The 27,942-nt window shown below is 26.0% G+C and overlaps 1 protein-coding gene across 9 annotated transcripts in view; it reads right to left on the bottom strand.

Annotated features, from left to right (window-relative positions):
- The window catches only part of LOC122508779 (homeodomain-interacting protein kinase 2), a 99,327-nt gene that overhangs the window by 48,809 nt on the left and 22,576 nt on the right, over nucleotides 1-27,942 (bottom strand). For 6 of the 9 annotated variants that reach the window (XM_043622313.1, XM_043622317.1, XM_043622321.1 and 3 more), the window contains exons 1-2: nucleotides 11,821-12,096; nucleotides 1,962-2,270 (exon numbers count right to left, since the gene is read on the bottom strand). In XM_043622313.1, the coding sequence (XP_043478248.1) occupies nucleotides 1,962-2,270; nucleotides 11,821-12,015 (504 nt within the window). In that variant the 5' untranslated portion in view covers nucleotides 12,016-12,096. Of the gene's footprint in view, nucleotides 1-1,961; nucleotides 2,271-11,820; nucleotides 12,097-27,942 lie in introns of those variants that run through there. The other 3 variants (XM_043622320.1, XM_043622319.1, XM_043622318.1) reach the window with 2 other exon arrangements.

Below are 27,942 nucleotides of genomic sequence, written 5' to 3'. Positions count from 1 at the left end.
TTGTTATTTACCGACATAATTAAATTCTTTCGAAGAATTATTTATGTAAATAATTAAATTTTTGGGGAGAATTTTATTATTTATGAAAATAATTGAATTATTGGGAAAAATTTTATTACATTTTTTTGAAAATAGGTAATTGAATTTCGAAAAAGCATTTTATTATTTTTGAAAATAATTGAATTCTTCATAAGAATTTTATAAAAATTATTTTAAATAATTAATTTTGTTCGAAATATAATAAATATTATGAAAATTTTATTTTAAATAATTGAATTTCTTGTGGAAAACTTTATTTGTGGAAATAATTGAATTTTTCGATTAATTAATTCAAAATAGTATTAAAAATAATTGAAATTCTTCTATGAGTTTTATTATTTATATGAAAACAATTGAATTCTAGCTTCGAATTTTATCAAAATTTTTTTTAAAAAATTGAATTTCCATGAAAAATGTTATTATTAGTCGAAGTATTTGAATTATTGTAAAATTTTTTGAAAATGTTAGATATTGAAAATATTTGAATTTCGAATATTTTTTGAAAATAATTGAATCGTTTTAAAGAATTTGATTATAATTTTTGAGAATAGTTTTTGATTTCTAGTATTTGGGAATTTCAAGTAATGGAAATTCTAAAAAACATCAAAAATAGTAGCTTTTAGTTGTTGAAATCTAAAAAAGTACCCAAATAGTAGCATAACATAAAAAAGTAGTAAATAGTAGGTTTTAGTAGATGAGTGCGAAGCCTGCTATTTTTATGAACTAAAAAATATGAAACTAAAGTTACCAACGTTTGTTCGACAAAAAATATAATACGTAACAATTTCCCCGCCTCAGATCCAATTTTTTTTCGACATTTATTATAGATACTAATATTAAAAGGCATTAGAAATTATTTTCAAGTGGAACCAGGTCGGGGAGGGCAACGATTTTGATTTTTGTCACGGATTTTTAGAAAAATCGGCGACAAAAAATCAAAATCATTGCCCTACCCGACCTGGTTCCAGTTGAAAATAATTTCTTATGATTCCTGACATTAGTATTTTTAATAAATGTGGAAAAAAAATTGGATCTGAGGCAGGGAAACAGAAATTGTTTCGAAATATCTGAATTTTCGAAAAATCCGTGACAAAAAAAATGTCAAAATCGTTGCCCTCCCCGACCTGGTTCCACTTGAAAATAATTTCTAATGGCTTCTAACATTAGTATTTATGATAGAAGTGGAAAAAAATTGGATCTGAGGCGGGGAAATAGAAATTGTTACGTATTATATTTTTCGTCGAACAAACGTTGGTAACTTCAGTTTCATAAAAATTAAATTACCAGAAAAAAGAACTTAAAAAAATTTATAAACTTTTAAAAATTCCATATCTTTTCCATGATCTCCATGATTCCCAAATTCTGTAGGAACCCTAATTCTCAGGTAGCACAAAATGCTAAAAATTTTGTACTATGTGGGATTATGATTTTACTTTATATTTCGTAACACCTATTTATAATTTCCTCACATTTAATTTTAAGAGGACGCAAAAATTGTCGAAAAATGGAAAAAGCATTAATTTTCTTTTTATTAGATTATTTTAAAGTATATGTATACTTAATTAGAAACAGTGTAAGGCTATTTAGAACATTTTTAGAACATAAGTCTCCTGTAAAATTTGGATTTTTTATCTTTCGGTACATGTTTCATGAAAACCAATAAAGGACTAGATTCTAAATTAATTTTTTAAATTTATTTAGTAAGGTTTCCAAATATCATAATGCATATGTGACTGTTAGATCTCCAATGCTAATTTTTGATCATCTTTCTCTTAAAAAATATAAAATAAATTAATGAAGAAGGGCAGTCGTATTTCAATACGACTTCTAATAGGTATACTCCACAGAAGAAGAAACTGATTAAGAACATGGAATGGCCCATTGAAATTATTGTATTGCCTGTAATGAAGAAAATATTGTACCTTCTGACCGCAACGTTGGTACGAATCTAGAAGTTTGATCGTCGATGTGCGCACCAAAGATTGTTGGATGGGACTGCTCTTTTGCAGCGCATTATTGTGCAGCGAGTTAAAAGCGGTGTTGGTACCGCTTACGGAATACCGTTGCAAACCAGGATTGTCCAATTGGTAGTCGCTGGTCGATTGGACCAATGCGTGTTGGATGACTGGTTGGCTCACGTTGTAATCCAACTTGCGCTTTTTGCTGTGATGGTGAGCAATGTTGCTGCCGCTGCTCGTCTGTTGAGTTTGGATGAACATGTCACACATTCCCTGTAAAACAAAAATAGAAATTATTACATTAGATAACTCTAACCAAGTCTCATTTCCTCCATTAGATTGTTACATAATTTAAACTCGGTGGTGAGACTCTGGGGCTTGCGATCATTCAGGTTAAGCACACCTGAGTAAAAATTAAATAATTTATTTAGTTAAAGTACTCATTGATTCCGAATAATTTTAAAATTAATACAAACTTGGAAATTAAAATTTTCAATTTTAGGAGAAAGAATTTTTGCTTCTAGTTATAAGTGATAGCATCGTCTCTCTGTTTTCATGTTATTAATGTACCATCCACCATTTTCCGGCAAGCGCTAATCTTGTAACTTCATTAAGCACTGCAGTGCTCATCTCCGTCAAGGTAGATTGAACTTCCTTCATATCTTCTCTCAGAGATTTTTTCAGCCGGGATTTACTAACTTCGAGGGAAAAAATCTCCCACGGACAAAATTTTCAAAACATCCCTTTTTCATTTTTTAACATTTCATGATAAATTCAATAAATACAACAAATAATAATTATTACTATTATTAAATTCAGTCAAGATAAGAAGATATCTGGTACTTAAAAAAATTCTAAAAACTGTCTGTAGTAAAACATTAATAACGCTTCAGTTCCGAACTGAAAAGCGAGCTTAAAATGGAAGCCTCTTTCATTAAGTATCAAGATTTAAAGTTCTTTGTTCAACTACAATTCCATGGTTCGTGCTATTCGATGTTCCGATAAATGTTCGTCTTGACAAACTTGGTAAATGTCGATGCTCGATAGTGAGAAAAATGATGGAATTTAGTAGACTGACTTGGCCTAAAATGTGCCTTGACATGCGAGAAATAAACATCAGTCTGGCTCTATATAAATCGATCACTTCCTATGCTATATGTATAATAGTGATGAAAAGTTAAATTGACCACAAATTTCTTTTTCATCAAAAATATTTGGAGGGCACTGATAGGAAAAAAAGCGAACAGAATATTTGGCATATTTAGTGGTCAAGGACCATCGTCAAGTGTAGCAATAAGAAATACCATAATTTAAAATGGGTCGCCGACAACGAACTATTTCACTATAAAAGATTTACCTAATATTTAGATCGAATACGATTATGGTAAATTAATTCAATTTTAGCGTTTGGTGTATTTGTGTTGACTACGGGATATCCAAAACCAGAGATCATCGATCCGTTATTTCCAGGATGAAACTGATGTTACCAACGTTGATGCAACGAAAAAATTTTCTCTAAAAAGTTCAGGATAAAAATTTTTCTTCTTTATTTTTAACCCAAGTAAACCCTACAAACCCTAAAAAAAGGTGGGGAAACCGAAGTTGTTATTTTTTTCTCACGGATTTTCCGAAAATCACGAAATTTCAACTAAATTAATAATTCCTCGCCCTGGTAGCAATTTTTTTCTTTTGATAAATGTCATTTGACTGAACTGTCATTTTGCCGAATTGCATTTATCCGAACTGTTATTTTAGCGAAATGTCACTTTTACGAATCGCTATTTTTACGAATTGACACTTTTGCGAAAAGTCATTTTTGCGAATTATGATTTATGCGAACTGCCATTTTTACGAATAGTTATTGTTTCAAAATGTCATTTTTGTGAATTGCCATTTATGTGAACTGACAATTCGCAACAGTGACATTTCGTAAAAATGACAATTCGTAAAAATGGCAGTTCGCATAAATGACAATTCGCAAAAATTTCTTTTCGGAAAAGTGACAATTCGTCAAAATAGCTATTCGCAAAAATGGCGATTCACAAAAGTGACATTTCGTAAAAATAACAATTCGTAAAAATGGTATTTCGCAAAAATGACTTTTCGCAAAAGTGACAATTTGTAAAAATGGGGATGCACAAAAGTGGCATTTTGGAACAATAAGAATTCGTAAAAATGATATTTCGCAATTTTTTTCTAATTTTTTCGTTGAATCAACATTGGTAACTTTAGTTTTTCCAGGCTTCTTACAAAACAAATAAAAGACTTTTGTTATAATATAAAATCTAATATTTTGCGTGTATACCATATACTGATAAATGTGAAATTTTCATTTAAAAACAAATCTATTCACAACTTTCGAATAAAAAAATATGCTACCGAAAAAAAAAAAACTAAACGATTACAATTTTTTCTCTAGTTTATCACTCTTCACCTCATCATATACACAAGCAGACTTGCATGACCTGCTCTAATTATAGTTACTCGTCAGAAATAGTGCATTGACGATCTACTTAAACTGTAAATTACGACTTTTGATACCCTAAACGACACCTATAAGTTTTATCAAAGAAAAAAACTAAAAAAAGTATAGATTTGCGTCATTTAATATTCTAAACTCTTGATTGTGATTATTAAAGTTGGCAAAGAAATCACTTTTTTCCTGTAACTTTATATAGTTCTCAAATTACTTCTATACTTTTGCACGATATAAGTATAGTCTTTCTAAAAGAAGAAATTGGGAGTTACAAAAAAAATATATATAAAGAAATAGAAATAAAAGAAGAATAAAAGAATATAAAAAATAAGAAAAAATAAACGAAAGAAAACAATTTTCAGAGAATTTCATTAGAAATTTTAAAGATTACTTAGGTTTTTAAAAATTTTAATAATTCAAATTCTTCTGAAATTTGTAAAATTTGTTAATATAAGTATATATTTAATTAATTATTAAAAATAGTGGATTTATAGACGAATTTCACTCAAAGACACTAAAAAAATTGAATTTTAGAAAAATTATAAATAATCATATAAATTCAATTCTTTTCCAAAATTCAATTATTTTAAAAATTTTTAATAAAATTCTTGACAAAATTCAATTTTTTAAAGATTTTTAATAAAATTCTTGACAAAATTCAATTTTTTAAAAAATTTTAATAAAATTTTTGGCAAAATTTCAATTATTTTCAAAAATTTTCCTCAATTTCAAATGACTTATATTATTTACAAATTTCCTATAAATTTCTTCGCAAAAAATTTAATTATTTTCAATAAATAATCCAATTTTTTACAGAGATTGAATTATTTTCATAAATAATAAAATTCTTTTTAGGAATTCAATTATTTTTATAAATAATAAAACTCATCGCAGAATTTCAATTATTTTTATTACAATTTTAATCTATTTTTTTGAAAAATGTAATATTGTTCTTAACGATTCTATTAAAATTCGTCAAAAGAATTCAATTATTTAAAAATTTGTTGATAAAATTCTTTATGAGAATTTATTTTTAAGAAGTAATCAATCATTCAATAAATTATTTATTTTTGTATTTAAATAATTCAGTTCTCGTAGAATTTTCTAATAAAAAATTATATGAAAATTCATTTATAATTATAATTAATAAAGATAATTGATTTAAAGAAGAATTTTATTTAAAAATTTTAGAAAATAATAATTGAATTAATAAATAGTGAAAGTACGACTGAGTGATAGAATCATCACTACTCTTATAATTGAATTAAATTGATGAAAATAATTTTGAAAAAATTACATCAAAAATATTTCTATTAAATAAAATAATGATCTTATCACTCGGTTATCTTTAACTTATTATAAGTTGCTAAATTTCAAAAAGGTTTGAATTTAAATCTTTCAAAGAATTTTTATTCCTATGGAAAAATAATAATGATTAAATATTTATTTAGATAAGAGGTTATTGATGTTTTCGAATAATTTTACCATTGTTTTTAACAAACAGAAATTTTGTAAATATTTTTTTCAAAATAAATTTAAAATTTCTTGAACAAAATTTGATTTATAACATTTTTTTTCTTAAAACTTGTACTTTGTTAAAGAATTGTAATTGAGAAGTAGAAAATGTGCAAAATATTTTCTACTTTCTAATTTTAATTTTCCAACAATTTTTAATTTTTTTTTTAGAAAAAAGGTTTGTTACAAAATGCTAATTTTTTTTAAAAATAAAGAAACAATAACATTAATAATTTTTTTAGATTAATAAAAATATTTTTGAATTATTTGAAAAATAAAGATAATATTACCTATATTAAATTAAAAAATAGTAAAAAAATAAAGAAAAAAAGCATAAAATATAGAGATAGGAACTTTCTGCTTTTTTGAGAGGTCAAATTATGCTGAAACAAATAGCCCAATTCTGCTGAAATTCGGCTTTAATTAGTTATCAATTTTGCTTTATATATAATAAAAACATTATTAGTAAAACAAATGGTAATAAAATGAAAAAGTTTAGGAAATGAATACAGCGATTTTAATTATGCATATATGGTAATTTATTACACTGAATAGCATTTTAACAGTGAATAAAATTTAAGAAAAAATGAACTTTTTAAAATTAAATAAACTTTTTTTTGTTATAATTGAAGTGTTTTTACACTGTACATAAAACGATATTAACATATAATAGGGGAGACTGGGGCGAAAAGTTAAATGTATTTTTACATGTTGTTAAAATTTTTTTTTATTTTTCGTTTTTTTGGGTTTATTTGTTTAAAAATGATTTATTTGACATTAGGCAAGTGCTCTGTCAAAAAACAAGACCGTTCACGTGAAATAAACCAAATTTATTTTTTTATTTTTTGAAATTTTATTTTTTTAACTTTATAACTGTTCTAAAGCTTTTGTTAAATAAACACAGATCTTTTATTAACTAAATTACTTGTTTACGTATACTTTAACTTATCTAGTCATGTTTAGAAGCCCAATAACTATTTAACCTTCAAATTCTGCTCAATATCTGCTGAAAATCGGCTAAAAATCATCAATTTGGCGGCATATTTCGCACATAAAAATTCTGCTGCTTAAATGATAAAGTTATGGTTTTTCCTGCTGATTTAATTTCATATAATTTCTATTGAAAAACATGTTTTATAAAATTTTTAAACGTTTAATGACATTTAAAAATTTTTGAGCGGAATTCTGCTTTTATGCTTTAGCAGAAAGTTCCTATCTCTAATAAAATAGAATTGAAATTTATCAGAATAATCACGTAGCTCTCTTTACAATCAACAGAATGATCAGGATTGCAAATTGTCAATTATTTTGCATGAAATTTCTGTTGCAATTAACAATTTTATTTTATTCCGGTCGATAAAATACAAAAATTTTTATATAAATGTTAGTTCGTTAACAATTCTGGCTGTTTTCAGGTTGCATTGCAAACTTGTTGCAAACAATATTTTCTGAACAATATTGAGCAATCTCTGGAAGTAGGCGAAATTAAATTAATAAATAAGGAAAATTATTTTTATTATTAATTAAGCAGACTCTTTTTACGTGGGCAAGATTATTATATCACAGTGTAGAAAACCGCAGGAAATAGAATTATCGAGTCGAGAGAAGCATCGAACTGAAAAATTACTCTGTAAAAGATTCACTGAACTCAATGAAAACACATGAAAAAAACCACGGGTCGATGATGTGGAAAATGCTTAATCGTAGATTTTACTTCTTATCTATGTAAATTATGCTTAATAAGAAATTTATATTATTGCAATTCAAAACGTACTTCTTCTCATGTGTTTCACAATCTTCTACTGATCTAAGAACTTGATTAGCCTGCGACCACGCGTTAATCGCGTTTCTTTCTTCGGGAACTCAATTATGTTATTACATTTTAATAAAAAATGAAACTGCGTAACAAAAATAAAAAAAAATATTTTACGCTGAAATTTTAAGGGGCTAATCGGAGTTTTGGAAATACTCTTCAATTTTAGCAGAAATTCAACAAAAAAGTTGAGAACTTTTTGGGAACCTAGGTAGCGGAAAAAGGTTACTAAAATATTGTAACACTTTGATAGAAAGTTTCATCGACGAGTCGAGGAAAATGGTGCGCAGAAAAGATGCGCAAACTCTAAAGCGATAAACGCAATGTGACGTTGTTATATGCTTATTCTATACCGTTTGTAATGTACGATTTGTAACAATTGATTAACAAAATTTTGAATTGTAAGGCGCATGATTATTCCCCAAATGTCATTTTTGCGAATCGACATTTTTACGAATTGTTACTTTTGCGAAAAGTCATTTTTTCGAATTGTCATTTATGCGAACTGCCATTTTTTCGAATTGTCATTTTTACGAGTTGTGAATTGTCATTTTTGCAAAAATATTGCTATATATAGAGAACAACTATTTTACAACTCTTTTTATGAACGTATTGAGTGGAATGTTTACTTAGATTTTTCGGTTTTCCCTACTTTCGTTTTTTTGGGTTTTTCTAGGAGTAATAAAACATAAGTTTTCTTACTCCTGGCAATTACTGAAGACGTACACCGAATGACCTGGGACCCCCACACTTTTATACTTATTGGTAAGCGACATTGCAGGTTTTCGAAACTACAATTTTTAAATTAGCGTTATTTTTAATTTTTGAGAAAAAAAATTCCTTAAAAATGCAAAGCAGGCGTTCTGCTTGCTAGTAGCAAAGTTTGCTAATATAACAATCTTTGCTATTTAGCAATTTAAAGTTAGTAACTTTTTGAAATTTGTGTGTGTGTGTTAACATCACATTTTCATAAATATCTCTAGATCATGAAGAGCTTTAAGGATGAATTTTTTTTAAATTGTAGGTCTCACGTGCGGACATAAAATGAAAGTACTTTGGGATAGATTAATAAAGTTTAACTATATTGTTTTGTATTTTTATTTTTGCAAAAAAACGTTTTTTGCCCCTAACTTTAAAAAAATGTTAGAACACCTATAAATTTTTTTCCATAATTTTAAAGAATTTTTTTAGACGCATCTTTTGAGCCATAATTGCACATTTTTCGTCCAGTCTGGGATTTTTATTAAAGTACTGGAAAAAAATGAATTTATAGAAGAAGTTACAAATGATTGCAGAAATTCAATTTATTTTCAAAAGTAATAAAATAGCAGATATTCAATTATGTTCAACAAAATTTTAAAAATACCACGTCAAAATTTCAATTATCTTGAAAAATAATAAAATTCTTCTCCAAAATTCAATTATTTTCAAAAATTTTAATAAAATTCTTGGACAAAATTTCAATTATTTTCAAAAATTTTCCACAATTCAATCATTTTCAATATCTACTATTTTATAATAAAATTTTTCAAAAGATTTTAATTATTTTAAAAAAAAGTATTGATAAAATTCAATTATTTAAAAATTTGTTGATAAAATTCTTCATGAGGATTCAATTTTGAAAAATATTCATTTTATCAATAAATTATTTATTTTTGTATTTAAATAAATGAATTCCCGTAGAATTTCTTGTAAAGAAATTTTTTTAAATCTATAAAAGAATAATTGAATTATTTCAAAAAAATTTAATATAATATTGTATTTAAAATAGTTCATTTCATTAGAACAATTTTATTAAAATATTTGAAAATAATTGAATTCTGAATAATTTTAACAAAATTTTCAGGAATGATTACATTTTTTGAGCAATTCCTATAAAATTTTTGTAAAGAATTTTTATTACATTTTTTTAAATAAAATTGAAGTCCTGCAAAGAATTTTATTATTTATGAAAATATTTGAATTCTTTCAACGAATTTTCATTAAATTATTTTTTAAATAATTGAAATTCTGTAAAGAATTGTATTATTTATGAAAATAATTGAATTCTTGCAACGCGTTTTATTACATTTTAAAAAAAAATTGAATTTATTCATTTAAGAAATTTTATTTAAATAGTAGATTTTGAAAATATTTGAATTTCAGCGAAGAATTTCATTATTTGTGAAATGTAATTGAATTCTTGCAAAACATTTTTGAAAATAATTATATTTTTTGAGAAATTTATTTAAAAATTGTATTAAAAATAATTAAAATTCTATGAAAAATTTTATTATTTATGAAAATAATTGAATTCTTAGAAGGAATTTTATTACATTTTTTTAAATAATTGAATTCTTGGGAAGGATTTTATTAAAATTTTTGTAAATAATGTAATTTTTTCTTTCTTGAAAAATTTAAATTATTACAAAACATATGAAGATATCAATATAATAACTCTTCATATTTTATAATAATACTCTTATAAGTTGTTGAATTTCATAAAGGTTTGAATTTGAAATTTTTTGAAAATCTTAATTCCTATGGAATAATAATAACGATTAAATATTTATTTAAAAAAGAAGTTATTGTTGTTTTGGAATAATTATACAATTAAAAAAATTTGTAGTTAAATGTAATAGAACAGTTTTTGAGTATCTAACCATTTTTAGAGTTAATTAGAATGTTCTTTAGGGTCAGGGAAAAATTGAAAATTTTGTCCGGAAGTCAGGGAAAAGTCAAGGAAATTCTGTAAGTTTTTTATTTTAATAATATTTTAAGATTTGTAGGATCATGATTAGAATCTAATAATAAGCTTTGTTGCAATTTTTTTCAAAATGCGTATTTCATTCAAGTTTTGCAAATAAATTGCAACAAATAGATAATATAATAAAGAATATAAAAATAATTGCAGTAAAAATATGTTGAGTTCCTCAAATGTGAATTTTCAAAACTTACATGTTAGAAAAATTAGATTTCAAGCTGGAGTGCCTATGTAAAAGGAAATATGAAATTGCAGTTAATTAGAAATTTTATAGACAACTTTTCTATTGACTCCAACTGTAGGAAGAAATATTGAGTGAATCAGAGCGGACGTTTAATCGATGAATAGAATGCAATATAGTGTGAATGTAGAGAAGGCGAATTTCATTGTTTAATTTTTTGAAGGAAATCGAAACTTTCTTGCCAATGTTTTATTTTCAAGAAATAATAAATAGAAAGACATACGTTTTCCAAAAGTAATTTTTTCTCTCATACACACATACAAATTCTGGGAAAATTTAGGATTATTAATTCCTGTTAATTCAATAACTGTATAAATGAATTGTCATTTTAAATTAATTATTATTTCTATATATTGTTATGTTTTGTTTATTTCGAGACGTTGTTCACATTGTCCTAGAAATTGTAGAAACAAATAGGAAACACATAAGGTTTCATTTTCATAATAATTGTTATTATAAACATGATTTTTCACAAGAGAGAGATTTTCTTGTCGATAGTCACGTGTAATTCAGTAATAATGACATGTGGCATTAAAGGCAACCATATAAAAAGCATAATATCGTTTGTTATTTAAAATAGCTCAAATGCACGTTTAATCACATTACAATACACAAACGTTAACAAAAATATATATTGCGAAGCACGTTTACACTTGACAACGTACAACGTACAACTTTTTTTCTCAATCGTCAATATTGTTTGTAAATTTTCATTTGAGGTGTCGATATTTTAATATTTATAATATATAAAAAAACAACTTCTGAGACTAAATTTAATCTTAAATTTTGTTTGTTGTGTATAACGTCATTATTGATTGCAATAACATTCTGTCAATTACTTATATCCAGTATTGAAAATTACAACATACCGCAATTATTGACTAATTCAAAGTTAAAACAAAAATTTTACCCATTTTTAATTAATGTTCAAAAAATTCAATTAAATAATATACCTTTGCCGAAATAAATGTTTTCTCTTTTAACAAGAACATTTATAAAATTTTAATAAGACATTAATGGAAATATTTTACTTACATTTGTGTCAGGAAAAAGAGGATGAACTTTAGTATTTGGATTATTGTTTATTTCGACGATTGCACGAGAATTTGGTGACAAACTTGAATTATCATTAAATAAAATAGTATTTAAATCGTCAAGTGTAGAGTTATGTTGTGTGATTTGAGAAGAATTGTCACCCATTGAATTAGAATATTCTTCCATGATTTTCATAAAGCACAAAAATCACAACCGACCCGTCGAGCACGACCGAACTGACCTCGACGAGAGTCAAAATCTGTTTAATCCAGAGACAACCTAACCCACAAGTATCGTGAAATGGCACCAATAATATATCTAAAAGAGTAGGGAACTGAGAAAGCAATTATTTAAAGTGCGAGGTAATATTTTCATTTGTTCGAAAGAAGGATAACAATTTATTTTCCTCAAATTTTACATTCCCTTATATTTATTGTCCATTTCGTCACTTGTTTTTGAAAAGTAATCGTGTATGCGGGATAAAAAAAATCAACATATTTATGTTGATTCTTAATCGTATTAGTATTTTTCTAATTCCTCTTGGAAAGATTGATATTTCTCAAGTAGCACGTAACATTACTGTAATGTTAGAAATATTAAAGTGTCCGCCCCAAGGTAATATTGCAAGTAATGTTACAGTGACATTACATGGTAAATTACTGTGAACTGACAGTGGTGTTACTTTAGTGTCACAGTAATATTATAGTAATGTTACAAAGATTTCTTTGTATCATTATACTGCAACACTTCTGTAACATTAAAGTATTCTTACCATGTAACGGCACTCTAACATTACTTGTAATAGAATTTATTATCAAATGCAGGGCACGAACCAGTAAAAGTATTTAAAAATACGGACTTTACGGGCCAAAAATAAAAAATTACGGACTATTTACAAACCAACTGCTGACAAAAATATAACCAGTCCGAGTCAAATAAAAGAACATTTTACTTAAAACTATAAATTAAAATTTTCATAATTATAAAACATGAAGATATTGATAACTAGTGATCGATTTCTTCATGTTTTATAATAATTATAGATAACCGAGTGATAAAATCATTATTAATTCAATTATTACTTTCAAGAATTTTTAACTAAAATTCTTCTTTAAATCGATTATTTTTATGATCCACAAGTTTTGAACGTTCAAATGAACGAAACACTTTTTATTAGAAATGTTTTTATAATTTATTGTTTGCAATAAAAATTAAAAACTTAAATTTTACACTTAGAAACTTTATAATTCATTTATTTTATATCGACAAAAATTATTGTAATAAATATTCAAATTAAAGAAGAAAATAAATAAATTTTGTTCATTTGAACGTTCAGAACTTTAGGATCATTTATTTTTAATAATTTTCGAAAAAGTTCTTTGACAATTTTCAAATTCATTTATTTACAATATTCAAATTACGAAATTTCATTTATTCGTAAATTCTTCAATTAAATATATATTAGAAAATAAAAACTTCAAATAATATAAAAAAATCCGCAATAAAACTTTCTAAAAAAAATTAATTCCACAGAATTGTTAGTTAAAAATATGAAAAATTCAAATTTTCAAAGATTTTAATCTGATAAACCTTTTCAAAATTCAATTATTTCCAAAAATTTACGCTCTAATGCTTTTAATATTCAAATTATAATCTAAAATTTTAACTGAAATCCATTTTTAAATCAATTTTTATGAGAAAATTCTAGAAGAATTCAATTATTTAAATACAAAAAAAAAACAATTTATTGAATAATTGGATATGTTTTTTAAAATTGAATTCTCATAAAGAATATTATTAATAAATTTTTAAATAATTGAATTCTCTTGACAAATTTTAATAACATTTTTATGAATAATTACATTTTTCGAAGAAAAATGAGTTTTATTATTTATGAAAAGAATTGAATTCCTAATGAGAATTTTATTATTTACAAAAATAATTGAATCCATGTAAAAATGTTATTATTTATGAAAATAATTGAATTATGGCTAAGATATTTATATAAAATTTGTAAAAAATCGAATTTCTTTGAAATTTTTATTATTTTGTGAAAATAATTAAATGTTTGTGTAGAATTTTAATAAATTGTTTTTTAAATAATTGAATTCAATTATTTAAATACAAAAATAAATAATTTATTGAATAATTGATTACTTATTAAAAAGAAATTCTCATAAAGAATTTTATCAACAAATTTTTTAATAATTGAATTCTTTTGATGAATGTTAATAAAATTTTTATGAATAATTACATTTTTCGAGGAATTCGAATAAAATTGTATTAAAAATAATCAAAATTCTGCCATAAATTTTATTATTTATGAAAATAATTGAAGTCCTAAAAAGAATTTTATTATTTATGAAAATAATTGAATTTATGGCTAAGAAATTTATATAAAATTTGTAAATAATTGGATTTCTGTAAAACTTTTATTATTTTGTGAAAATAATTAAAGGTTTATATAGAATTTTATTACATTTTGTTTTTAAATAATTGAATTCTTCTGGAAAATTTTATTAGAATAGTAGGTACCTATTAAAAATCATTGAATTGAGGAAAATTTTTGAAAATAATTGAAATTTTGACATAAATTTTATTAAAATTGTTGAAAATAATTGAATTTTGAAGATGAATTTAATTATTTCTAAAGATAATTGAAATTTTGACGAGAATTTTTAAAGATTTTTGAACATAATTGAAGTTTTGCGAAGAATTTTATTACTGTTGAAAATAATCGAATTTCTACAATCATTTGTAATTTCTCTAAAATTATCTAAATTTACAATTCACAATTTACGGACTTTACGAATCTTTTTTAATCAAATTACGGACTTTACGGACCTTTCTTAAAAAAACGGACTTTTACGGATTTCAAGCAAAATTACGGACTTTTACGGTATTTACGGACCTAGTTCGAGCCCTGCAAATGTAATAAAGTCACATTTAATTACGACAAAAAAGTATTCTTATAATATAGTTTTATATAAAACGATGAGATTGACGGCACGCTGAGTTCATTTATTCATTATTTATTTTCTCAAAAATAATAAAAATTGAATGAGCAGGTTAAAAACCGACCCCCCCCCCTCTCAGCGATTTGCAGACTATGTTGACAACAGTATCTACAATGAGTGCAATTTTAGGTAATAAAACCCTCGGATTAGATGTAAAATATTACAACCATGCGAATAAAACTATTGATTTTGCTAATAGCTTTCAGATTTAGTTTCAAGAGTTTGAAGGATAAGAGCTGTTTCATGCAGGACTCTTTAAGGATAGGAAATTCCTTTGTCGAAGAAACGTATTTATTCACATTGGCACAACCTCGACCATACAAAAGCTCATTGTCAGATCATCTTTCAAGACAGTGAACACGCCTCTGTTTCTGAAATTTATGTGCAAAGCCGATTATTAGAAACTTGGACAACTTGAAAATTTCCAAATGTTATTTCAATGATAACTTTTAGAGTTCAACTACCGTCGGTCATATATATATATTTTTATCCTTTTCACAATAAGTGTCAATAAGTTAAAAAGAAAGTTTAAATTTTATAAGGTGTCAAAATAAATTGTAATTTTTAAAAAATTATTTCAAGGAATTTTTAATATTTTTTTGATTTCATACAAAAATTTGATAATTTTGATTATGAATTAATTTTTCTAATATTCGTATAGATAATTTAGAGAAAAGGTACAACAAAAAATAAATAAAAAATTATTCCAATAATAGTGTACCTGTAAATACAAAATTGGCTAATATTAGTAATTTTTTTTTTAGGAATAATTTTACAAAATGAATTAAATTGTCAAAAGTCTAATAACAATAAATAATAATGAATGAAAATTACTTTAAATTTTATAATAATAATCGAGTAAAAGTAAAAAGAAATAAAAAAATTTTTTAATTAAAAAGATCGATAAAAAGATAGAAACTATAAGAATATTTTGTAAAGATCAAACAACTTTGTGCCACGAAATGAAACAATTGTTCATTTAAGTAATTGAATTTCTTATGAAATGCAAATCACTTGTGCAATAAATTAAGTAAAACACAAAAGTGATGCAGAGACTGTATTGATTATTCTCATCAACGTCGAGTTGAATTCTGTGTCGGTGACAGTTACAAACGAAAAACCGATTCAGGTGTTTCGGTCTTGTTAATAATACCGGGAAAGGACTATTCAAATCAGTTCAATCGGAAACTTTATCTTCTGGCTAAACTGATTTTCAAAAGCAATTATTTTAGAAATCAGTTTATTTTCATTTTCTCTCTTTCTCTCACGGTCAATAATTTTTTCCAAAGAAAAAAAAAAGAATCAATATAATTTAAATCTTCACGTAACAAATTATACATAATTGTCCAATTTATTATTTAATGTTAGAAATATCTTTTCTTTATGACTGACTTTGCAGAGAAAAAAAATGTTCTTTTTTTATTTTCATCAACTACGAAAGAGCAGAATTAGCAGGTAGATCCTATATGTTGGTACGGAGAATTTCGAACACTGTGCTCTGATATCTGGGATGCTGGAATATGAAGAAAACCAGCAGGTCAAAACATGAGTGGAAAAATAGAAAAAGAATCTGAATAGAAAGAGAAATGGTGGAACAGAATAGCGTTAAGAGGGTTCTATGGATAAAGAAGATGCTCCTGGAACTTACACAAGTGGTGCTCAACTCGACATTTTTATTTTCATCTTTTAGAAAATTTAAATAGAAAAATTTTAAACGGTCTACAAGTCCAATGAACACCTATCAACATTTCATGGAATCATGCTCTAACGGGAATCGGAGTATAGAAAGATCAATTTTTACTTTATAACCTTTTGAATATTGAAAAAGCAAAAAAAAAGAAAAATGACAATTATTTTGAACATTAAATTTAAGATATTAGTCGCGTAAAATGATTTTCATCAGATTTTTAATAAACTTTGCATAATTGTTCCTGATAAAAAATTTGTAGGTTATATCTTTCAGCATGAAAAAATAAAAAAGGTTTTCTGATATAATCCCAATAATGTGATTTATTTATAGATGATAAAACAATTGATAATACTTATTTGATGCAAATGTGAATTATAAAGGTTTCAAAATTTCTTTTCAGTGAATTAAACTTGACTATTTTAAATTAATAATATCATTATTTGTCAGTCTAAGGGAGCGTTCACAAATGATGTTACGCAATTTTTTGAGATTTTAACCCCCCCCCCCCTGTTATGCAATTTCACATATGAAAAATACATTATGTCACGTTTAATAAAGACCAAAAACGTGACATTTGTGAACGCTCACTAATAGTTTTAAAACCTTTAAATATTTATGATAATTAACTTTCAAATATTTTTAAAACATTTATAATAAACATTATTATTTGTCAGTCTTATATTATTAAAAAGTTTTAACATTGCGACGTTGTCACGGTCAACTTCGATATACGTATAAAGACGAGGCGCTCTAAGCAAAAGTGGCTTGTACCTTTCCAAAAGTTTATGACTGGGAGTACCTCTTATAGAGTACGGAATGAGGTACAATAAGGTATAAACTTTTGACTAGAGCCGACACGAGACTAATACCTTAAGGTATTATATAATTTAACTTTAATTTTATTTGTAAAATAAACGCCTAAAGGATAAATTCAATAAATCATTTTAATAATTATTAATAGATTTAAAAATCGTTGCATAGTTAAAACTGAAATTCTCATGAAACTTTTCATTTCATGAATAATATAAATTGCATTATTGACATATTTTACTGTAATTTAATACCAAAAAATAAAGGACGTATGCAGTTAAAAAATAAGTCATTTGATGCGTTTTTGAAGTGTCTATACAATCAATAGAAAATATTTAAATAAATATATAAATGTTAATGAAAAATGTTGGTGCATCAGACATTTCCAACCAGATAGCTCCAACAATTGGCACAGAGAGTAACTATACACTGAGAAAAATGGATATTAAGCCTTATTATCTAGATATTAATGGTCAATATCTGTGACAGTGAACTATGTAAACTTCTTAGATGTTCAAACTTAAAAGATATTGGAAAAAGACTTGTTCAAACATAACCTCACATTTACAGATTATACTTTTTAACATCTAAGATATTAAACCATAACATCTGGATGATATGCATTAGCATCTTTTCTTAAATATCTAGTATATTAACCCTAGAAGGAGTAACTGGGGTGTCTGGACACCCCAAGCAAAATTCAAAGTATTCCCATGGCTTAACCAATAATTTTTTTACGGTCAAAACCCGTTGATAATTTAGTTTGAACCTCTATCTTTTGACACCTGTATGTGCCGCCAAATTGTCAAGATAAGTAATTTCAATTTTTTTTAAAAAATCGTTTTTAATCAGTTAAAATCATCTGATAAAGTATAAATTGATAGGTTATGCATGAAAAAGTTGTATTTTATAAAAAAGGAACATTTTTATACAAAAATTCTATTTTTATGAAAAATAGACATTCTGTATTTGTAACAACTTATTATATTTGAGTTAAGATTTATTAAAAATTTCTGTGCTCTCTCTCTCTCTCTCTACATTCAGAAATTAAATTCTAATACAGAAAAATGTAGTATATGACAGTCAAATTTAAATTATAAATTCTATATTGTTAATAATATTTTAACATATATTAGAGGTATTAAGAATTGTTAATTAAAACTTTGATTAAATATTAATTTACAGAATCATTTCATAAGTTATTAATTTTAATGTTAATATATTCAGATATATTAAGTTTGTAAAATTTTGAATTTATAACACCATTTTTAGTAAATATTAATTGTTTAAGTCCATTTTATAGTTCATTTTTATGATTTTCACTATTCGTCAATTGTCTTTAATTTCTTTCACTTCAGATGTTCAAATAATTATGTTTTTTGGAAGTAATACAAAAACTAATTTTTTCCCCTAAAAGTGTATCTATTTAACTTTAAAAACCTAAAATAGTTTTAAAATTAGTCAAATTTTTAAGAAACTACAACGTTTTTTGTGAAAAAAGTCAATTTTGCAATTTTTTGGTGTTTTTTTTAGGTTTTTATGGTTTTTTCAAAATTTTTTGAATTTATTAAAATATGAATAATATTATTGTATTCCTTACTAAAAAACCAATCAATTCATTATAATAAATTTTTTTTACGTCAAATATAAACCTTATAAAACAAGTTTAAAGCGTGGGGTGAGTAAATTAATGTACTCCTTCTAGGGTTAAGAGTTTTAATATCCAGTTAAAATTGAGAATTATAAGAAAGAGAAAAAAAAAAAAAAAAAAAGAGAAAACTTCTCAGTGTAGGTACACGGAGAAAACTGGAGTATTCAACTAACTATCTGGAGGGACAAACAGATTATATTTGAGGTTAAGTTTTTCGTAACAATCTCGGAGGGATAAATAGACACTCCGATTATCAATTATTTTAAAATTAAAATAAAAGTAATATATATATATATATATATATATATATATACACTCCCGCTCAATAACTTTTGCCCACCCTACAGCGATTGAAGGTTTTACAAAAAGTTTTGTATTTTTCTTATTATTAAAGATAAAAAGCTCAAAAAGGTCTCTTTTTAAAGCTCTTTTCCTGAGTTTTAACACTGTATAAAACAAAAATTTAAAAAATTAATTTGTTAATGTTTAAAAAATGTTATTGCAACATAAAATTTTTCGTTTTTTTTCGTTTTTTTTAAAGTGATACAGTTTCATAGGAAATGGTCGCACATTAATCAAACACATATTTTCTGAAAGCTAGTTTTATCACCTTTAAAATGCATTTTTTAAAATTTTTATACGATAATTTTTAAGAAAAATATAATTTTTTGTTTAAAAAATTAGCCATTTTTTTCAATTGTTGATAATTCAAAAACGGTTAATTTAGGAAAAAATTTTTAAGAACATAAATTGGTCCTTTTTGTGTGCAGAATTAGAAAAAAAATATTAAAAATTTTTTTTTGAAAAAACTTTTTTTGAATTTTTTTGAAAAAACTTTTTTTGAATTTTTTTGAAAAAAATTTTTTTTTTCATTTTTTATATTTTTATGTTTTAATTGTAGAAACTCGCTTTTTACACTCACTTGTGACAATTGTTACAAGACTGACATTATGATGACAATCGTCAAAGTAATTAAGAACCTTTAATCCGTTTACAAACAATATAATAAATAAGTATTATATCAAAAGTTATTTAAATGATTGGTGAGTTAAAATTATTGAAAAAAATTAAATAAATACGGTGAAAAATTTTCTTGCTTGTTGTAGTGAGTATAAAAAGCGAGTTTCTACAATTAAAACATAAAAATATAAAAAATGAAAAAAAAAATTTTCTTCAAAAAAATTCAAAAAAATTTTTTTCAAAAAAAAATTTTTAATATTTTTTTTCTAATTCGGCACACAAAAAGGAACAATTTATGTTCCTAAAAATTTTTTCCTAAAGTAACCGTTTTTGAATTATCAACAATTGAAAAAAATGGCTAATTTTTTAAACAAAAAATTATATTTTTCTTAAAAATTATCGTATAAAAATTTTAAAAAATGCATTTTAAAGGTGATAAAACTAGCTTTCAGAAAATATGTGTTTGATTAATGTGCGACCATTTCCTATGAAACTGTATCACTTTAAAAAAAACGAAAAAAAACGAAAAATTTTATGTTGCAATAACATTTTTTAAACATTAACAAATTAATTTTTTAAATTTTTGTTTTATACAGTGTTAAAACTCAGGAAAAGAGCTTTAAAAAGAGACCTTTTTGAGCTTTTTATCTTTAATAATAAGAAAAATACAAAACTTTTTGTAAAACCTTCAATCGCTGTAGGGTGGGCAAAAGTTATTGAGCGGGAGTGTATGCATTTTGAAGTGTTGTTTTTTTTATTTATTATGACCATTACCTTCAATCGTGTTTAAATTTGAAAAAGAATTTCTACTTTTTATACGGTACACCCTAAGAAAGAAATTTCATTATTCCATTTAAAAAGATTTAAAATTTGTACAGGAGGCGCATGATTATTCCCCAAATGTCATTTGACCGAATTGCATTTATTCGAACTTTTGCGAATCGACATTTTTTCGAATTGTCATTTTTAAGAAATGTCACTGTTGCGAATTGTCATTTTTGCGAAAATTGCTATAGTAAATCTATAATACATATGCATATATGCAAAATTCAGTTCGCATAAATGACAATTCGCAAAAATGAATTTTCGCAAAAGTGACAATTCGTAAAAATGCGATTCACAAAAGTGACATTCCGTAAAAATGACAATTCGTAAAAATGATATTTCGCAAAAATGTCAATTATTAGTTACATTCTCAGAGGCTAAGTAGGGTTTAAATTTCGACTCGAGTTTGAAAAGTTACTTTCGTATGCCAAAAATATTTTTTTACTATATTTCCTACAATAGTGCGAATGAATAATAATGAAACTTCGTACAAACTTGCACACGGAAAAAAATTTCATGACGCGAACGAGCAATATTGGGAATATAATTGAGCTCCCGCGGGCAATAACTCGATCTGCGCTTGAACTGAAAAATCCAAGCCAGTCAACCCGTCAAAAAATGAAAAAAAATAAAAGTCGGGATTTTTAATTTTAAAACATACTACCGTATAGAGCATAAAAATGCGCAACTTTTTTGTCTTTGCAATTTTTTTGTAGGACTTTTATTTTTAATAATAATGGACAAAAACTGAATTTTTCTTATTCTTCAATTTCAATGAATTTCAAAACATAAATCGACTTTTCTCAAACAAATCTTCATGAAATTAATTAAAAATTAATATACTTACGTATCAGGGTCTACTGAAGACGATAAAATGATTAAAACATTTTAAAAAATTAATTGTAAAATTATTTGTTAATGTAGATAAAGACCTGTCGGTAAATACGTTTTCGCAACTTTGAAGAGAAAAAGTATGCAATGAACTTTCGAGTTGACAAAACTTCCAGTGAGACATTTGTTTATTAACATGTCAAGAAGTTTTTTGAAAATTTTTATTTAAATCAAATGAAAAATAAACAAGATACATAATGTTTAAAAAAATATGCGTCGCGCGGCGTTTTGACATTTTGACGCGAAAGCTTTACGATAGGAGGAAATTATTGGTAACTATTGCTATTTTCTGTTGATTTATTTAAAAAATAATTTTATGCATGTATTGTATTTAAAATAAAACCAATTCTATACATTTATATATGATAGACAGCTTTTTACGTTTTTTGAATCTTATTTCCAACTTTTAACTCAATCCAAGGTTAAGATTGTTTTGATGCACTATATACTGTGCATTAATGTAAACATAGCAGGTCCTTGTTTTTTTTTTTAAGAAAATACAGTTTACTTTTATTTTTTTTCATTTTTTGACGGCTTGACTGGCTTGGATTTTTCAGTTCAAGCGCAGATCGAGTTATTGCCCGCGGGAGCTCAATTAAAATAAAGAACAACATAACCAACGTTGGGAATTAAGCTTAACAACATTAGCCGAAAGTTTAGCCAATTCAGTGATAGCAGGGAGTAAGACTAAGGAGACTGAACTGACTGTGTGAAGTCTCTCAAAAATGAAACCTTTTTCTGTAGGGGAACTATACTCGCAGAATGACAAAACTTATGCTCCGCGCGCATGCGCAGTACATGCGCATATTGCTCTCTCTCTTTATATCGTAAAATATAAGCAAGTGAGAGAACAAAAACTTATCAATAGGTTATGGTTATGTTTTGACATATGATTCTTAAAATAAAATTTCAAAATTATGGTTTGTTGCATACCAGGATGCAAAACATCATATTACAATGATCGACAAACGAATAAATTAACTTATTGATAACTTTTATGTGACATTTAAAGCTGTTTATTTATAAAGTATATAATTAAAGTAAATTACAAATTCGTAAATATTATTTATTTAGGAATTGTTCAATTGTTTCCACAAAGAATAAAACACTTTGTAGTTTATATACCAAAAAAATTGATTCTGAACATTTATAAATATTTTATTATATTATTAATATATTACTTATCACTGAAAAATATACACTCTTTAGTATATATTTTTGTATGCACATTTATATTTATTAAATTAATTTTTTTTCAATTTACTAATAGTTATTATTAATAATATTTCCTGAAACGCACAACATTCACAAATATTAAACATAACCTTCTCAACTTGTAGCTTATAATGATTTTCTCAGTCGCATCTGAGTTACTGAGAAAGACAGAGACAAATATATTGCATGTGCGCATGCGCGAAAACCATAATTTTCAGTCTTAAGGCCAACGCAGAATAGATCTGTAACCGGAACCGCAATCGTAAGCGTAACCGTAAGAATGAGTTAAAAAAGGATAGGTATATTGTTTATCCTTCTCTAACTCATTCTTACGCTTACGGTTACGATTGCGGTTCCGGTTACAGATCTATTCTGCGTTGGCCTTTACGTATAGTTTCAATGCGACGAATGGTTTCACTTCCATAGCATTAGTTCAGTCTCCTTAGTCTTACTCCCTGAGTGATAGTGAGCTTTGGTTGAGTGCAATTCGTCAGCCATATTGGAAGTATATGGAAATATTGTTTGACAGCATAAATATCAGTTTTGTGTTTTTTTAGTTTTAAAACAGTATTAAGTTCAATAATTTACTTTCATATGGTTGTAATTTGAAACATACGATTGAAAAAAATTAAAAAACCGCTTTTAATTTTCACAGAATTTTAATTATATCTGTCATTGTAGGGTTAGATTGTCTTTCAAGTAAAATTTAATATCGCTATTCTAGCGATAATGCCAGTATCGCTCGCTCATTTTTGACGAAATGTTTAGCTGTTATGGCGAAAAATTTCTCCATTTCAGTTGTACTTTTTTTCCGTGCAGAACTTGTCTGCGAAATTATTTCGATTTAGGGTTTTCAATAACAATTATTCATTACGCTCTGGTCTCCCCTAATAAATAAAATTTTAAATGTTCTTTTATTTATTTAAAAATCCTGATTTTTGACATTTTAACAAGTCTTGTAAAAAAGTAAATTTAAAAATTTTTTAAAAAATGTTTGAAATCTGAAATTTTCTATAATCTATGTAGGTTGATAACCGTTTTTAATAATGCAATTCTGAATTAATATTGATTTAAAGAACATTCAATTTTAAATGCAGACACTCGGCATAAGATCACAAAGCAATAGTAAAATAAGTTGCATTTCTTAATTATTTTGCATATCAAGAAAACGTATCAAATTGAAAATAAAAATCATCGAAATTGTCATACGTTTTCCGTCTGAAAGTAAATTTCAAAATATTCTACATCTGCAGGGAGTGTCGAGTTACCGTTTGCCAAGCCGGAAAATAACACAACAGACGCTGAGCTCCAAATTATATTCCCACGTTTGCAATGTCAAGAGAGGGACGAATTTTCAGAATTTATTCTAGTATGTATCGAGTTTTAAAATTTTCCTCAAAATGAAAAGAAATTATTTTCAGCCTGTGCGTAAATACATCAGAATGTATTTTTTCAAGATTACTATTGTTGCTCTAGTAAATGCATCTTTGAATTTATGAACGATTTGAAGAGAGAAAAATAACAAAGAAATGTAAATGTTAACTCCAATTGTTTTATTCTAGTGATTGCAATAAATGAAAATCATAATAAAGTTCAAATTTCTTCTGTGTATATATAAAAGAGACGGTTATTGTCCTGGTCATGTTTTATACTCTCATGACTTGCTGGAGTGAGAACACGTAAAGTTCAACTTTGAAACAATATTCTCTCGGAAATGATTGGGAACTCGGCTTTAAATTTTTCCACGATTTGAATTAAAGTACAGACCAATGCAAAAAGGAATGAGAATTTCAGTTAAATTCTTAGTAACTCAACGAGAGTGAAAGCTACAAGAGACTCACAAGAGAGGTACATACATGGTTTTATTTAGCATAAAGTTTTCTTAAAACGTAAGTTTTGTTCGATTTCATTGAATAAATATTTCTTGTCTTGCAAAAATAATTTTGAATAAACATTCATTTGTCACATTAATCTGTTTCATATTAAGTGCTTTTTCAATAGTCATCTATTCACTTGTTTTTTAAAAATCCAATACAATAGGTCTTGTATAAATATTCACTAATCAATTCAATCATTTCCACACACTAAAAAAAAGTTTTACTTTTAGCCTGTTTTCGAAGCTGAATTTAAGGTGTAAACGGAGTCAGCCCCATTAAACAAGGACAGACTTATGTGAAATACATGGGCTGAATTTAAGGTGTAAACGGAGTCAGACTTTTTTTTTCCTGTGCATGTTTCCTTTTCATTACACATCAAAAATTAATTTCTAGAAATAGTAAAACTAGAATTAAAAAAGACCAAAGAAAAAATATTGTTAACCCTTTGAGGACCACTGTTGCTTTTAAGCAACATGAAGTATAAAAAATTATATTTTACAACGAGTTACTATTACAAGGTAAAGTAGGTAACTAACTTGCAGCATATGCCCAACAGTTGGTAAAACAGTTACCAATAACAAAATTTATCTCATAGATTGTATACAGAATAATTATTCTTACATTTTTATATACAAGTTTTCATAACCTAAAAAACAGACATTTTAAACTATATTGTTTTTTTCTGAGATTAACTGCTAGGCTGTCGGTATTGTTAAGAATATTTAGTTGACATATAAAGGTGTAACGTGTAGGTGCGATTGATCGATTCATATTGAACAATTTCACTGCCGAAAGAAATTGTTTCTTTTTCTTTCATAACAAAGATTAAATAATTATAAGTAACAATTGTTTTCAAGTTATAAAGAGTTTTAATAATAATAATTTAATTTTAATAATTTTAATAAAGAGTTTTCCTTCAAATATAATGATGTCATTGTATTTTTTTTATCAGTAGCCAAATTACACTGAAAAGTTACATTTGAACCCCAATGTTGCTTCAGAGATACATGTTACAAAATTTAAATTTCTGAGGAAAAAAAATTGTTTCTCATATTTTTTGCTTTTAATTTTGATCTCAAATACTAAACAAATTGAAAAAAAATTTTAACTTTAGAAATGAAAATTTGGTCCTCAAAGGTTTAAAAACATCGTTAGACTAAATTATGTCATTGTCAGTTTGGTGAAGTGTACCAATTTGGAGTTTGCTTGGCAAGAAATGTTAAAATTAAACACAATATTAGAAATTTTTTTTATTTTCTACTAAAGGTATTTTTGACAGGACAAGTGGACAGACGCCTGGAAGATCGAAGCTCGGAGTATTACGTTGGCCTGCCTGTCGTGAGGCCATAGTACAGACGCTTCGAAAAAATGCAAATATATATATTTGCATTTTTATATAAAATTTTTATATTTTTATATTTTTACTATATATAGTCATCAAAACTTCTTGTCTTCTTTCAGCTGCCCAGCACTGGCTTTTAAATTTAGAGCCTTGATCTGTAGTGCGCTTCAAAACTTCTTTAATTACTATTTCAACATTTTTAACACAATTTTTAACATAATTAAAACTTAAATTCAATAAAAACATTTTAGTATTTTAATTTCTTTCTCCGAAGAGGCTTCCGAAAGACCAAGTTGACCTGCCGGTAGGTCCTTTAGACGTTCGGTTTTATTATTAAACATAATAAAAATTCAAACTAAAAAAGTATTAAAAAAGTAGCTATCGAAAAATTAAACTTGACGACCAAAGAAAAGTTATTTTAGACACTTCACAAAACTGCCAATAATTCCATTCTGTATTTTAATTTCCTGACTTTTTCCAAATTTTCATCAAAAATATTTACTTCTTTCTTATCCTGCTAATAAATTGAACTCCTGTAACGAATTTTATTATTCATTAAAGAATTTAAATATTTATAATAATAATATCATTCTTGCGAAGAATTTTATAAAATTTTTTAAATAATAGATTTCTTTCGACTAATTATATGCAAATTCTAATTTAAATAATTGAATTCCTGAGAAATTTTCATTATTCAAGAAAAGAATTGAATTCTTACAAAGATTTTTACAAAAAATTTATTTAATAATTGGCTTCTGTTTGCAAATTTTATTAAAATAGTAGATGGGTCAGTCCATTATATTTCACCTGAAGCCGTTGCGGCCTATTTTTAAAAAAATCTCATAATTTGTAAAAAAGATATTTAATATCCATAAAATTCATTTTTGAGAATAATGTTATAAAATTTTTTGAATTTAACTTAGAATTTTAATTTTTAAGTTGAGTTGCACAGAAAAAAGGTTAGATTGACAGTAGAGCTGTGCAAAATAATTCGAACCGAACTGTTCGAATTTTTTCGCCTAGTTCGAATGTCGAAAATTCGACATTCGAACTAGCCCAGTTCGGATGTCGAATATTCAACATTCGAGTTACTACAAAATTCGAACCAAACCGAGTTGTGTTCGGTTTTAGTACGCTAAAATGTCGAATTCTAAAATTCGACATTTCAGTCGCCCAGTTCGAATGTCGAATATTCGACATTTCGGCGCCCCAAAACCGAACAAAACTCGGTTCGGTTCGAATTTTGCACAGCTCTAATTGACAGTTATGTAAATTTAATAAAAAAACATGAAAATAATTTAGATAATAGAAATTTCTTGAATGATATTTGTTAAAAATGAGCTAATTTACTTGTATAAATAGTAGAGGTGTGCAAAAAGCTCGAAACCCGAAGCTCGAGCGGGTATTTTCGAGCTTTTCATTTTTCGAGCCGAGCCGAGCCGAGCCGAGCCTATTCAGTTCGAGGTCGAGCCGAGCCGAGCTTTATAAAAAGCTCGAATAATTTCGGGTACTCGAATTTTTCGGGTACTCGAAATTTTCGAGTACTCGATTTGATTCGAGCCCTTGAGAAAATCCAAAATTTTCTACATTAATTTTTAATTAAATTTTTTTTTTTTTCAAAAAAAAAATTTTTTTAATTTAAAAGCTCGAATTAAATCGAGTACTCGAAAATTTCGGTTACCCGAATTCATTCGAGTACCCGAAATATTCGAGTACTCGAGTGAATTCGGGTACCCGAATGTTTCGGGTACTCGAAAATTTCGGGTACCCGATACATCGAGCCCGGCTCGGGCTCGGCTCGGCTCGACTCGAAAAAATTGCGGCCCGGCTCGGCTCGGCTTTTC

This window comes from Leptopilina heterotoma, unplaced genomic scaffold (genome assembly GCF_015476425.1).
Source record: "Leptopilina heterotoma isolate Lh14 unplaced genomic scaffold, ASM1547642v1 Lhet_57, whole genome shotgun sequence".
Taxonomy (NCBI): Eukaryota; Metazoa; Arthropoda; class Insecta; order Hymenoptera; family Figitidae; genus Leptopilina; species Leptopilina heterotoma.
This window is presented reverse-complemented; position numbering and strand designations above follow the sequence as displayed.